This window comes from Salvelinus sp. IW2-2015, linkage group LG15 (genome assembly GCF_002910315.2).
Source record: "Salvelinus sp. IW2-2015 linkage group LG15, ASM291031v2, whole genome shotgun sequence".
NCBI lineage: Eukaryota > Metazoa > Chordata > Actinopteri > Salmoniformes > Salmonidae > Salvelinus > Salvelinus sp. IW2-2015.
This window is the reverse complement of record NC_036855.1, coordinates 32483098-32496795: the sequence shown is the minus strand read 5'-3', so window position 1 is coordinate 32496795 and position 13698 is coordinate 32483098. Positions and strand designations below refer to the sequence as shown.

General features: G+C 44.4%; 1 protein-coding gene across 3 annotated transcripts in view; it reads left to right on the top strand.

Moving 5' to 3' along the window:
• LOC111975021 (netrin receptor UNC5D-like) overlaps window positions 1-13698 on the top strand; it is a 221386-nt gene that overhangs the window by 185778 nt on the left and 21910 nt on the right. Inside the window, exons 6-10 of one of the 3 annotated variants that reach the window (XM_024003159.3) lie at window positions 655-822; window positions 3772-3936; window positions 5080-5112; window positions 6431-6616; window positions 9642-10025. In XM_024003159.3, the coding sequence (XP_023858927.1) occupies window positions 655-822; window positions 3772-3936; window positions 5080-5112; window positions 6431-6616; window positions 9642-10025 (936 nt within the window). The remainder of the gene's footprint in view (window positions 1-654; window positions 823-3771; window positions 3937-5079; window positions 5113-6430; window positions 6617-9641; window positions 10026-13698) is intronic. The other 2 variants (XM_024003160.3, XM_070447091.1) reach the window with 2 other exon arrangements.

The following is a 13698-nucleotide window of genomic DNA, read 5'->3' as shown; positions in this document are numbered from 1 at the left end:
ACTGTTTCTTAATCTCATTTAAAGACATGTTGCTTATGAATTATGCATTCGCCAGAGGCCTTGGAGCAATGCGGCGGCCCACAAGCTTTGGTAGCATTTGGTAGAAAACTTTTTGCCTCCACGTCTCCACTCATACAAATCACAGAGCAAACAAATCAGACCACAAAGTGGTTGACTACTTAGTAAGAGAACCTCTCATTCATTCTGACTTCATCTGCCCGACTGTATTAATGTGCAGTGGCCTATTTGAACGGATTCCTCTTAACAATTTTGTTCTTCGTTTTTTTCTCTTTGATTCAAAGAGCTTTGACAATTGAACTGACAATTAACGGAAGAGTAGTTCACATTTTCCACATTTGATGTACTGTACTCAGTATTTTCAAGCTTCTAGTGATGTTGTAACATCATGGAGCATTGCTAGTCATTCATACCTCTAAACTGTTGTCTATATAGTTAACTCTGTGGGAGATTAGATTAGTTTAAATTAAGTTTCCCTCTCTTCCTCTCGCTCTCTCTCACCCATCTTTCTTTCTTTCGCTATCTCGTTCTCTCTCTACCCATCTCTCTCTCCATCCATCTCTCACTCTCTCTCTGTCTCTCGCTCTCTCTGTCTGTCTGTCTCTCMCTCTCTCACCTCTATCTCTCTCTCTGTAGTGAACGGTGGTTGGTCGCTGTGGACAGAGTGGTCTCCTTGTAACGTGCCCTGTGGTCGGGGTGTCCAGAAACGCTCCCGTACCTGTACCAACCCTGCCCCACTCAACGGAGGAGCTTTCTGCCAGGGCATGTCTGTGCAGAAGATCACCTGTAATGCGCTCTGTCCAAGTAAGCCCTTCTGCCTCATGAAGTACTGTAGAGCTGGTGAATAGACAGCCTCGTTCAACCATCATGATCTTMCGAGATCCCATTCTGTTTCTCTTCAGTCGGTTTCACCAGGCAATAATATACTGTTATCTATTGGGCATATCTCAAAGGGCAAAGCAATTTGACTTGCAAGGACATACATATAGTATGCTCAACTTTATGACTTTATGAATATAGTAGGCTTGTGTGCCATGCAGGCATCTAAGTGCAGAGTAAACATGTGAATACAACATCTGGTTATGCAAGACTATGACAACTTTATTATATTGTGTGTGAGTCCTATAGTCTTTGTAGTTCATATATGTTGTATGCCTGCCATGGTGGTCTGAATTAGTTTACTTATACTTTATATATATATATATATATATATATATATATATATATATATATATATATATATATACACACACAGTTGAAGTCGGAAGTTTACATACACTTAGGTTGGAGTCATTAAAACTATTTTTTTCAACCACTCTACAAATTTCTTGTTAACAAACTATAGTTTTTGGCAAGTCAGTTAGGACATCTACTGTGTGCATGACACATGCATAATTTGTCCAACAATTGTTCACAGACAGATTATTTCAATTATAATTCACTGTATCACAATTCCAGTGGGTCAGAAGTTTATATACACTAAGTTGACTGTGCCTTTAATTTAAACAGCTTGGAAAATTCCAGAAAATTATGTCATAGCATAGCTTTATAAGCTTCTGATAGGCTAATTGACATAATTTGAGTCAATTGGAGATGTACCTGTGGATGTATTTCAACGCCTACCTTCAAATTCAGTGCCTCTTTGCTTGACATCATGTGAAGACCTCAGAAAAAAAATTGTAGACCTCCACAAGTCTGGTTCATCCTTGGGAGCAATTTCCAAATGCCTGAAGGTACCACGTTCATCTGTACAAACAACAGTACACAAGTATAAACATCATGGGACCACGCAGCCGTCATACCGCTCAGGAAGGAGACGCATTCTGTCTCTTAGAGATGAATGTACTTTGGTGCGAAAAGTGCAAATCAATCCCAGAACAACAGCAAAGAACCTTGTGAAGATGCTGGAGGAAACAGTTACAAAGTATCTATATCCACAGTAAAACGAGTCCTATATCGACATAACCTGAAAGACCGCTCAGCGAGGAAGAAGCCACTACTCCAAAACCGCCATAAAAAAGCCAGTCTACGGTTTGCAACTGCACATGGGGACAAAGATCGTACTTTTTGGAGAAATGTCCTCTGGTCTGATGAAACAAAAATAGAACTGTTTGGCCATAATGGAAAAAGGAAAAAGGGGGAGYCTTGCAAGCCGAAGAACACCATCCCAACTGTGAAGCACAGGGGGTGGCAGCATCATGTTATGGGGGTGCTTTGCTGCAGGAGAGACTGGTGCACTTCACAAAATAGATGGCATCATGTGGACGGAAAATGATGTGGATATATTGAAGCAACATCTCAAGACATCAGTCAGGAAGTTAAAGCTTGGTCGCAAATGGGTCTCCAAATAGACAATGACCCCAAGCATACTTCCAAAGTTGTGGAAAAATGGCTGAAGGACAACAAAGTCAAGGTACTGGAGTGGCCATCACAAAGCCCTGACCTCAATCCCATAGAACATTTGTGGGCAGAACTGAAGCCGTGTGCGAGCAAGGAGGCCTACAAACCTGACTCAGTTACACCAGCTGTGTCAGGAGGAATGGGCCAAAATTCACCCAACTTATTGTGGGAAACTTGTGGAAGGCTACCGAAATGTTTTACCCAAGTTAAACAATTTAAAGGCAAGGCTACCAAATACTAATTGAGTGTATGTAAACTTCTGACCCACTGTGAATGTGATGAAAGAAATAAAAGCTGAAATAAATCATTCTCTCTACTATTATTCTGACATTTCACATTCTTAAAATAAGGTGGTGACCCTAACTGACCTAAGACAGGGAATATTTACTCGGATTAAGTGTCAGGAATTGTGGAAAACTGAGTTTAAATGTATTTGGCTAAGGTGTATGTAAACTTCCGACTTCAACTGTATATTATAATATTTTGTATTTTTTTTTACCTTTATTTTATCAGGGAGTCATACTGAGACCAATGTCTCTTTTACAGATGAGCCCTGAACTACAGAAATGACAGAAATACACATATCAAAATATAAGTACGTAAAGCAAACACATTCATCCATAATAAGGTCCTCAATCAGCTTTCTGAATTGCCCTAGAGGCACCAAAACATCACCTTTAAAAACATGTTGAAGATTGTTCGAGAAATAAGGTGAAACTCAATAGAGGCCAACGGAATTTCCATCACTGAGACCGGGTGTGATAACTTACAGTATATGTCTAAAGGTTAGTAATGATGTTAGGCCAATGTCTTTTCTGTGTCTATTCCTGCACCAGACAATAGTTTGTAGTTGTTCTCAATTCTAATTAATTTAACTGTGAATTTTCACAGAAAATTCAGAACTGTTTCCTCACAAGTCAAGGGGGAGACTGGATCTGTTAGGGAAGAAGCTATATGGAGAGAGAGCACGATATGTATGCACACAGAGGGCTTGTAGAACAGAGAGCTTATAGAACTCATGGAATCCTACAAAAGAAATCGGATTCTTCAGAGCTTGTGTGGAGAGACGGCTTAAGGTCGCCGAAAAAGTGCTTCCAAGAAATCTGTTTTTGGCACCATATGGGTTCCTCCTAGATCAAATGACACAGGCGACAGAGGAACCTGAGTCTTAACGTGCACGGTTAAATCAGGGGATTTCATTTCACATTCTGCAGAAAGAGAGAGAGACAATTGATCCCATTATGTGAGGAGGACCTGAGGGTTAATGTGGACTAAATGTTCTTTGAGATGGACCATCGCCTCACCTTCTGTCTGTCTGTCTGTGTGTTCCTTGTTCCATTTCCTCCCCCACAGTTGACGGTGGCTGGGAAAGGTGGAGTGAGTGGACGGCGTGCYGTGTGCAGTGTGAAAGACAGCGTAGAAGGGAGTGCAATAACCCACCACCCAGGCACAGGGGCATTATGTGTGAGGGGCCCAGCAATGCCACCGAGAACTGCACTGGAGGAATGTGTACCCAGAGTAAGTCCCTTATTCTTTTCTCTGAAGGATTTCTTTCTTTTCTACATTGCCATCTTAACCTCGACTATCATCTCCATAAGCCGTATCTCCATTACACCCATCATAACATGACTTCTCATTAACACATCTGAACAGCTGGCCACAGAGGGATTTGCTGGACAAATAAACACACTGGAATCAAGTCCACATTGCTGGAGCACTCGATGCATGATAACACTATGGTAATCCCTCCTGTGGTGTTCAGGTGAAACATCCCCCGTGTCACAAGAGCATATACTGTAGCTATCACTGAAGACATGGAGGAGTGTATTCCGTTTTGACCACAGTTTGAACGTTTTGARCATGGTTGTCAAAGCAATTTAGTTACTGATGCAGTGCATTACCCGCACCCGTAATGCTTAATTTCACATTTGCATAATTTAGTGATAAACTCATGAATGTTGCACAATGAGAGGTTTTGAAATAAATATTGAGTTACACATGGTCTGATCTACTGCAAACTAGAGTCACGCTCGCGTTGTCAAAATGGAGTCCGTGATGTAATATTAAGGGTCACAAACTGTGACAGTAATTACCTGACTAAAAGGAAATCTTACACGCATACAGTCCCTGAATGGGATAAAAGAAAGGGGCATCAGCATGTTTTAAAAAGTAGTACTGGTATTTTGGGCTAGTGCGGTAGAAGTATTGGTAAAAATACAATTTCCCGAAAATATTTGACATTTTTCTCTTTGTAAAGGAGAGAGATAATCATGGTATTTTTCAGACCCATTTGCCAATCTCTCCCTTGGCCACTTCTATCCATGTGGATATTGAGTCTGGTAATGAAGCCATACATCATTATCTGGGCAGTCTGTATCTGTATTGGCATATCTCAGTGGTAGGGCCTCTCCACATGATTTGAGTCAGAAAGAAGTGCACTAGTAGGATACCGCACTCACACAGGGCTGGCGTTTAATCACCTCGCTCTGCATGCGTCCCAAATGGCAACTTWTTTCCCCCTTTATAGGGCACTACTTTTGTAGGGAAGTAGTCCACTATAAAGGGAATAGGGTGCCATTTGGGACACAACCAGGGCTGGCGTTTAATCACCTCTGTCTCTCTCTCTCTCTTTTCTGTCTCATTCTGTGTCTGTCTTTGCAGATGGAAAGCTGCTGCATGATGTTAAACCTCAAAGTGAGTCCTTCCTTTCTGCATTTCTTTTACTTTCAACCCCCAACTCTTGAAACAGGCTAGCTGTCTACCTAATTTGTGAGGCATACAATTGTAACTAGATGAAAGTTCAGGAAACCAGAATCAGAATATTACCAGTTTTTTCTTTTTATGAGAAGCTTTTTTTAGACACCTACCTATTAGTTAACTTTAATTTCCCTGCATTTTAAACAGCCATCACACCCATCCAAAACGCTTGTAGTCAGGTTCTGAACAGAACTATAACCGTAGAATTAGGAATTAGAATAATTAGAGTAATTGAATAGGATCTCTTTTACTATAACCAGGTTCTACCATTCTATCACTCAGCTGTTCACTCTTCACGAGCGTGACATCACAACGTGCTCTCCTTCTCGGATTGAGTCGAGAGATTGATCGGTTGTGACAACTGAACATATGCTATATTGTAAGGGATTAATGCAGTGTAATTATGCAAACGAGCTAATTTGACCAATTTGCAGTGTATCCTCACTTGTATTCCCCTGGTGGGTCTCAGCTCAGACGCTCTCTTCCCCTTGCATAGCGCCTGACACCTCCTGAAATGATTCAGGTGCTACCTTGACTGGAGCCTCAGCAGTGATTGTAATGAGACTTCATTAGACTGACAGACAGGCTCACTCACTGTGCCTGGTTTGCAATGCATTCTGGGTCAAACAATTCAGTGGAGAGTTCTAGAAGGGGGAGACAGACATCTGGTGAGTGATCATACTAACGGGGCTACTCTAAATTAATTTGCTTCGGATCATTTCCTGTCACTGTCAGACATTGACCATTGGGCCGTACTATGTAGTTTAATATGTACCATTAGGCTTATTGGATATAGACTGGTGGGTCTGAAGGCAGTTATACCCCTCTCACTCTCACTGTTAACAGCTTTATGAATGTCTTGTGTAACAGCAGTGTAGAGGCGAAATTCTCCATGCTCATCTAGTCCTCTGTGTGCTGCATAATGTAGCATAGGAAGATGAGCCTGCTGGATGAGCAGTTGAACTGTGTCTTGGGATGGACAGTCCTCAAAGTGCTCTACACTGTACTTTCAAATGAATTCACTTCTCTCCAAAAGCTCCTAGTGATAATGTCAAAGACAATACTGTGTATTTTAATTACTATTTTAGATGCCTCAGAATGTCACCACAAAATATTCACTACCATCACCATTCTCACATTTTCCTCTTCAGTGTCTCTGTACTGTACCTTAGTTGAACTTCTTGCATGTTATTGTTTACACTTAGCAAACATCCATTGAGACTGTTCTGTCTGTGTTGGTCTGTGTGTGTACCAGGTATGGACGGCTCCAACGACGTGGCTCTCTACTCTGGGCTGGGCTCGGGAGTCATAGTTGTGGCTGTCCTTGTGGTGGCCGTCATGCTGTACAGGAGGAGCCAGAGCAACTACGGCGTTGACGTCATCGACTCATCCGCGCTCACCGGGGGCTTCCAGTCTTTCACCTTCAAGACCACCAGACAAGGTGACCTAGCGCTGCCTTTCACTTCATGGAGACATGCCCAGTTGCGCACAAGGCCAAACGGTAGGCAGGATTTTTCAAGGACCCTTTCGACAGGCTGCTTCTGCTGGTGATTGATTGCATGTGTTTGCATTGAGGCGGCACGGTGGCGGCACTGTGCAAACCCTGCACATCTGCCTCAAATTTATATTCTCATAAGCGCTGAAAGGATCTGTCCTTCTATTTTGACAGACCAGTTCTTCTGTCATTGCCGAGATAGGTAATCAATCTTTGACAGACGCATCCTGTGTCCACCTGGCCGCAGACCACACACACGCATGACTGTCAAGCAACCAATCCCCCTTCCCTGCCGTCAGATAGCCCCAGCCAAATCCACTGATGGATAAATGTGAAAAGCATGGAACACTGAACATCAATTGCATTTTTGTTGTGCACAGCAATAACTTCTGTTCATAACAGTGTCTGGGGCTGTGGCTTGTCCCGGGCATCCTTCCTATTAATGTCAATGACACTTCTGGGTTAGCACAAGCGATAGCCATTGCAGAAGCGGGTGATAAATCCTGGCTGGATGTGACACCACTGTGAAAAGCCCTGCCGGAGCCATGCTGAGCCCACTACATCCACTGCTCCCAAGGCCTGGGTTGACACTCATGCCTAGCCCCTCACCACGCGCAGGGCGGGAAGGGAAAGCTGGGGGACTGTGGAGCGCTACATCCGGCAGGCTATCAATCCTATTTAAATAGGCCAGCTTTTCAGGAGCCGCCTGCTGTGCCATCCACCGGCCACCATCACTCCATCCCATTCCCCTCTCCATCAGCTTGCTAATGGAGCAGAAGAAATATAGCTCATATTATCCGCTTTCCCATTTCCAGTCTGGATCCTTCTTTTACAGAGGGAAGGAAAGAAACACAAATGAATAGCGAGTATATAATATTTTTCCTGACTGTTCCCCCCCAGTCGACCTTATTCAGGTTGATTTTTCATAATCACAATAATATACGGCAATAGATAGAGAGAGAAAAACAAAGCTTTTCTCAAGTGTGTTCTTCATAAGAAATTAGTAGCTTTTCATGCCTTTTTAATTTATTTTAAAAGTCCCTTAAATGCTTTAGATACACCCCCTCATGTGGCAGGAGCTAAGGCGGAGTGGTGAATGAATCTTTAGGCCTGACCCTGTCTCTATGCATTACTGCTGGCCGTGAGCGATTTTCTATTTTTTTTTCTCTTTCTTTTTATAATCAGAGGTCCAATTCCAAACCTATCCCTCAAGGTATTCAACGTGAGGTCCATTTCATTAACTTCTGTCTTCCCACCTCCTCCTCAATTCCGTTTTGCTCTACCATCTCCACTGCGCTGAGAAGGGGGYAAAAAAGTATGCATGCCAGATTGAAAGTTTAAGCAATGGCCACTGAACATTTTTTGGGGCGTGATCTATATGAATTTTCTCAATAGTCCGCTATTATGTCTACTGCAATCAGTAGCAAATCACCACTGATCAGTAATATCTCACACTGCTCAATTTCTTTATTTCAGTTCCGTCAAATGTAACATTTCCCATGATATCCTTTACTGTGATTGAAGTGCAATAGATTTAAAAAATGTTAAATTGTATACTTTCATCCTGTTACGCATTTTCAGGCACAAGACTAGACGATGAAGTTACAAGGAGAAGCCCTTGATTGAACAATACCCTCTAGTTAGTCTTTCAGTAGAAACAAACACACCCTGAAAGCATGACACAAATCAAGCCCCCCAGCAATTAACGATTCCCCCTAAAAATAAAACATTAGCCTCCTGCCTTATGCCCCTCGCCAGGCAGCAGCTGGGCAGCAATGACTTTGTGACTCCGCCGTTATCTTGGCACAGGGAGTCCTGGGGCCCTAATGTCTGGATGTGCCAGATAGATGCATGCGGTGTTTGGCAGTGTGGTCAGGCGTCTAATGGCTGTGGATGAAGACCACCTCCTTGGACAGTTGAGTTGATTATGAGGGCTGAAGGACCCTCATTTACAGGACGGTCACCCAGACCTCCTTAGCACCTTCCATAGCTACTGCACACGACACACACGCACGCACGCACGCACGCACGACGCACGGCACGACGCACGCACGCACGCCACGCACGCACGCACCACGCACGCACGCACGCACGCACCGCACGCACGCACGCACGCACGCACGCACGCACGACGCACGCACGCACGGCACGCACGCACGCACGCCGCACGCACGCACGCACGCACGCACGCCACGCACGCACGCACGCACGCACGCACGCACGCACCACGCACGCACGCACGCACGCAACGCACGCACGCACGGCACGCACGCACGCGCACGCACGCACGCACCACGCACGCACGCACGCACGCACGGCACGCACGCACGCACGCACGCCCACGCACGCACGCACGCACGCACGCACGCACGCACGCACGCACGGCACGCACGCACGCACGCACGCAGCACGCACGCACGCACGCACGCACGACACGCACGCACGCACACACACACACACACACACAACCACACACACACACACACACACACACCACACACACACACACACACACACACACACACACACACACACACACACACACACACACACACACACACACACACACACACACAACCCAGCGCTGTGCTGTGACCACAGACAGAGAAGGACTTTGTCCTCCAGGAGGATGGACTTTGTGTACAGAGAGGAACTGACTCCAACAGATGGATCATGGAGATCAAGCTGTGTATGCTTGGTAATTACATTTACCTCTGACCAGTGACTATGGCTCAGCCCTGACCTGGATAGCTACAGTATCTTTTATCCAGGTTATTTACCTGTACCGTAACTCTGTGTTAGTCACATACCCTGACATGTTATTCACACTAAAAGCCTGTTTTCCATCAGTTGACAGAGTGTGCTCCCTGCTCAGTGGACTTCACTTCAGCCAATGGCTCCAGCAGAGAGAGCTAGGGTATTTAGATGACGGCATGACTTTGTGGCTGTGTGTTCCACTCCATCTCTCTAGGGAGCCCACTGCTTCTCAACTCCTCTCTGCAGCCAGACCTGACAGTGGGCCGGACTTATAGCAGCCCCATCTGCTTCAAGGACTCCATAGACAATAAAGAGCTCTTTGACCCCCTGCCAGACAACAAGGTCAAAGTTCAGAGCTCCTTTATGGTTTCACTAGGTGTGGCCGACCGCGCTGAGTACCACGCTCCCAAAGGCCATCCGCCCGAGACCTTCCCCAGGGGGCTGAACCGAGACTACAGCAACAACACTGTGGAGAGACGGAGCACCAAGAAGGGCCTGCTCACTCCCAACGGGCCCCCCCTCACCCCCACTAAAGATCAGATGAGAACCACGGGCGTGTTTGGGCATCTGGGCGGCCGGTTGGTGGTGCCAAATACTGGTGAGTTCAATGTGTTCAAAGACTGAATTACACTTGAAGCTGTGTTTACAGCTGAATTAAACAGTTTGTGCTGCCAAATACTGGTAAAGTACAGTACATGGGTTTAATGAAGAGAGATGGGTAGACTGTTCTCTGATGGCTACTCTGTGCTAATATCTAATTCTAGCATTTTTTATTCTATTCTAATGGAAAATAATGTTCAGTTTAGCAAAAACATGCACACGCTTGACTAATAACAAGTAGAGGTAGTCTAAGTGAATGTCTTAGTTAGTGAAACCAGGGATACATCTCAAATTGCACCCTGTTCTCTATGGGCCCTGGTCAAAGGTAGTGCACTATGAAAACAGTAGGGTGCCATTTGGGACTCAGACCAGGTCCCTTTAATCTCTCTAGAGTCTAATGCATGTTGATACAGTACAGTAGGATTCATTAATGTTGTTTCTCAGGTAGGTCAAGTACAGGAAGCGAGTATAGCTGTTTGTTATTCCTCTACATTCCCACCAGCCCTCCCAGGCAAACCGGGGTCAGGCCTCTTATCATAGACAATGACTACAAGTGGAGGGAGTAGATGAGTTTGCTATGAGGACTGCCACAATTGTCAGGGGTCAACAGTTCCATGTGAACTGTAGCTTTGACATCTCTCTCCCGGTCCCTGGTGTGTGTAGGGCCCTCGGCTTTGTTGGAGAGGCACTGATGGAGAGGCACAGGGAAATCAGGCTCCTTCAGTCTGATGGTTGTGTGTGAGTGGAGAGAGTCACAGCGGTCAAATGGACCACTCTCACATCTACAATGTCTTTAACGATGCTGAACGGACAACCATACATGGCCAACACTTGGCTAACTGCCAGTCTCTTCTTTCAGGATGAATACATGTCCTACACACTCAAGCACAAGTGTAAACACACATGAACATGTATGCACACACACAGACCGACAACGTTCAATACAATCTCAGACATCAGTCAGTCCTGTGGGACGTAAACTGATGATGATCAAACTTTGGTGGTGTGAGCATAATCCTCTGGGCTAAGGATGTTGTTCCCTGTCACTCTGGGGATTTAAGAGGTCCTGGAAGGCTCCTGCACAGCCATCCCCAGTGAAACATCTGACAGGGTGGCAGGTGTTGGTTTAATGAACGCTAACTGGTTGATTTGCAAGAGGGGAGATGACAGACAGGGGGATGACGAAACACTACCATTGCTGTTTATAGACAGGCAGATATTGAATATCCTATACAGCTGCTATACCCCAGTCTCCCGCTAACCCTTTGTAAGGTTTCAGACGGGGTTTTTAGGCATTGTAAAAGGTAAATGGTATTGCTTCCAATATATGAATGGTGCTATGAAGCTGTGTGGTTGTGCTCATACGCAATATTGAATGTCTAGTCCTGCACTTAAGTATTTCACCAGTACAGGTCAACACAGTCACAGATATACAGTACCTTGCAAAAGTATTCAAACCCCTTGGATTTCTTCACATTTTATTGTGTTACAAAGTGGGATTAATTGTATTTTTTCCCCAAAACTCTACACAAAATAGTCTGTCAAAGTGTAAGAAAAATGTGATATATATATGTTTTTATTAATAAAAAAAAAAACTAAAATATAGTCGTTACATAAGTATTCAGCTCCCTGAGTGGATACATTTTAGAAACACCTTTGGCATCGATTACAGCTGTGAGTCTTATTGGGTAAGCCTCTAAGAGCTTTGCCCACCTGGATGGTGCAATATTTGCCCATTATTCTTCAAGCTCTTTCAAGATGTTGGGGATAGATTTGCAGCAGATTTAAGTCAAAACTGTAATGTGGCCACTCAGGAACATTCACTGTCTTCTTGGTAAGCAACTCCAGTGTACAGTGCCTTCGGAAYGTATTCAGACCCCTTGACTTTTTCAACATTTTGTTACGTTACACCCTTATTGTAAAATGTATTTATTTGTGTTTTTTCCTCATCAATCTACACACAATACCKCARAATGAAAACAGGTTTTTAGYAATGTTTGCTAATTTATAAAACATTTAAAACCTTAAATATGACATTTACATAAGTATTCAGATCCTTTACTCAGTACTTTGTTGAAGCACCTTTGACAGTGATTACAGCATCAAGTCTTCTTTGGTATGATGTTACAAGCTTGACACACCTGTATTTGGGGAGTTCCTCCCATTTTTCTCTGCAGATCCTCTCAAGCTCTGTCAGGTTGGATGGGGAGCGTTGCTGCACAGCTATTTTCAGGTCTCTCCAGAGATGTTCGATCGGGTTTGAGTCCGGGCTCTAGCTGGGCCACTCAAGGACATTCAGAGTTGTCTTGGCTGTGTTATTAGGGTCGTTGTCCTGTTGGAAGGTGAACCTTTGCCTCAGTCTGAGGTTCTGAGTGCTCTGGAGCGGGTTTTCATCAATGATGTCTCTGTACCTTTCTCCGTTCATCTTTGCCTCGATCCTGACTAGTCTCCCAGTCCCTGCTGSTGAAAAACATCCCCACAGCATGATGGGGCCACCACCACGCTTCACCATAGGGATGGTGCCAGGTTTACTCCAGATGTGAKGCTTGGCATTCAGGCAAAGAGTTCAATCTTGGTTTCATCAGACCAGATAATCTTGTTTCTCATGGTSTGAGAGTCTTTAGGTGACATTTGGCAAACTCATAGCGGACTGTCATGTGCCTTTTACTGAGGAGTGGCTTCCGTCTGGCCACTCTACCATAAAGACCTGATTGGTGGAGATCTGCAGAGATGGGTGTCCTTCTGGAAGGTTCTCCCATCTCCACAGAGGAATTAGAACTCTGTCAAAGTGACCATCGGATTCAGAGTGACCATCACCTCCCTGACCAAGGCCCTTCTCCCCTGATTGCTCTTGGTGGTTCTAAAGTTCTTCCATTTAAGAATGATTGAGGCCACTGTGTTCTTGGGGATCTTCAATGCTCCAGATATGTACCTCGACACATTCCTGTCTCGGAGCGCTACGGACAATTCCTTCAACCTCATGGCTTGTTTTTTTTTCTGACATGCACTGTCAACTGTGGGACCTTATATAAACAGGTGTTTGCCTTTCCAAATCATGTCCAATCAATTGAATTTACCACAGGGGGACTCCAATTAAGTTGTAGAAACATCTCAAGGATGATCAATGGAAACAGGAAGCACCTGAGCTCAATTTTGAGTCTCATAGCAACGGGTCTYAATACTTATGTCAATATGATATTTCTGTTATTATTTTTAATACATTTGCAAACATTTRTAAAAACCTGTTTTCTCTTTGTCATTATTGGGTGCTATATAACCCATTTTAGAATAAGGCTGTAACGTAACAAAATGTGGAAAAAGTCAAGGGGTCTGAATACTTTCAGAAGGCACTGTAGATTTGGCCTTAGGTTGTTGTCCTGCTGAAAGGTGAATTCCTGTCCCAGTCTCTGGTGTAAAGCAGACTGAAGCAGGTTTTCCTCCTATTATGCCTGTGCTTAGCTCCATCCCGTTTCTTTTTATCCTGAAAAACTCCCAWGTATTTGCTGATGTCAAGCATACCCATACCATGATGCAGCCACCACCATGCTTGAAAATAAGGAGGCAGTTACTCGGTGATGGGTTGTTTGGGATTTGCCCTAAACATAAGGCTTTGCATTTAGGCCAAAATTGTATTCACTTGCTGCGTTATTTTTTTTTCAGTATTCCTTTAG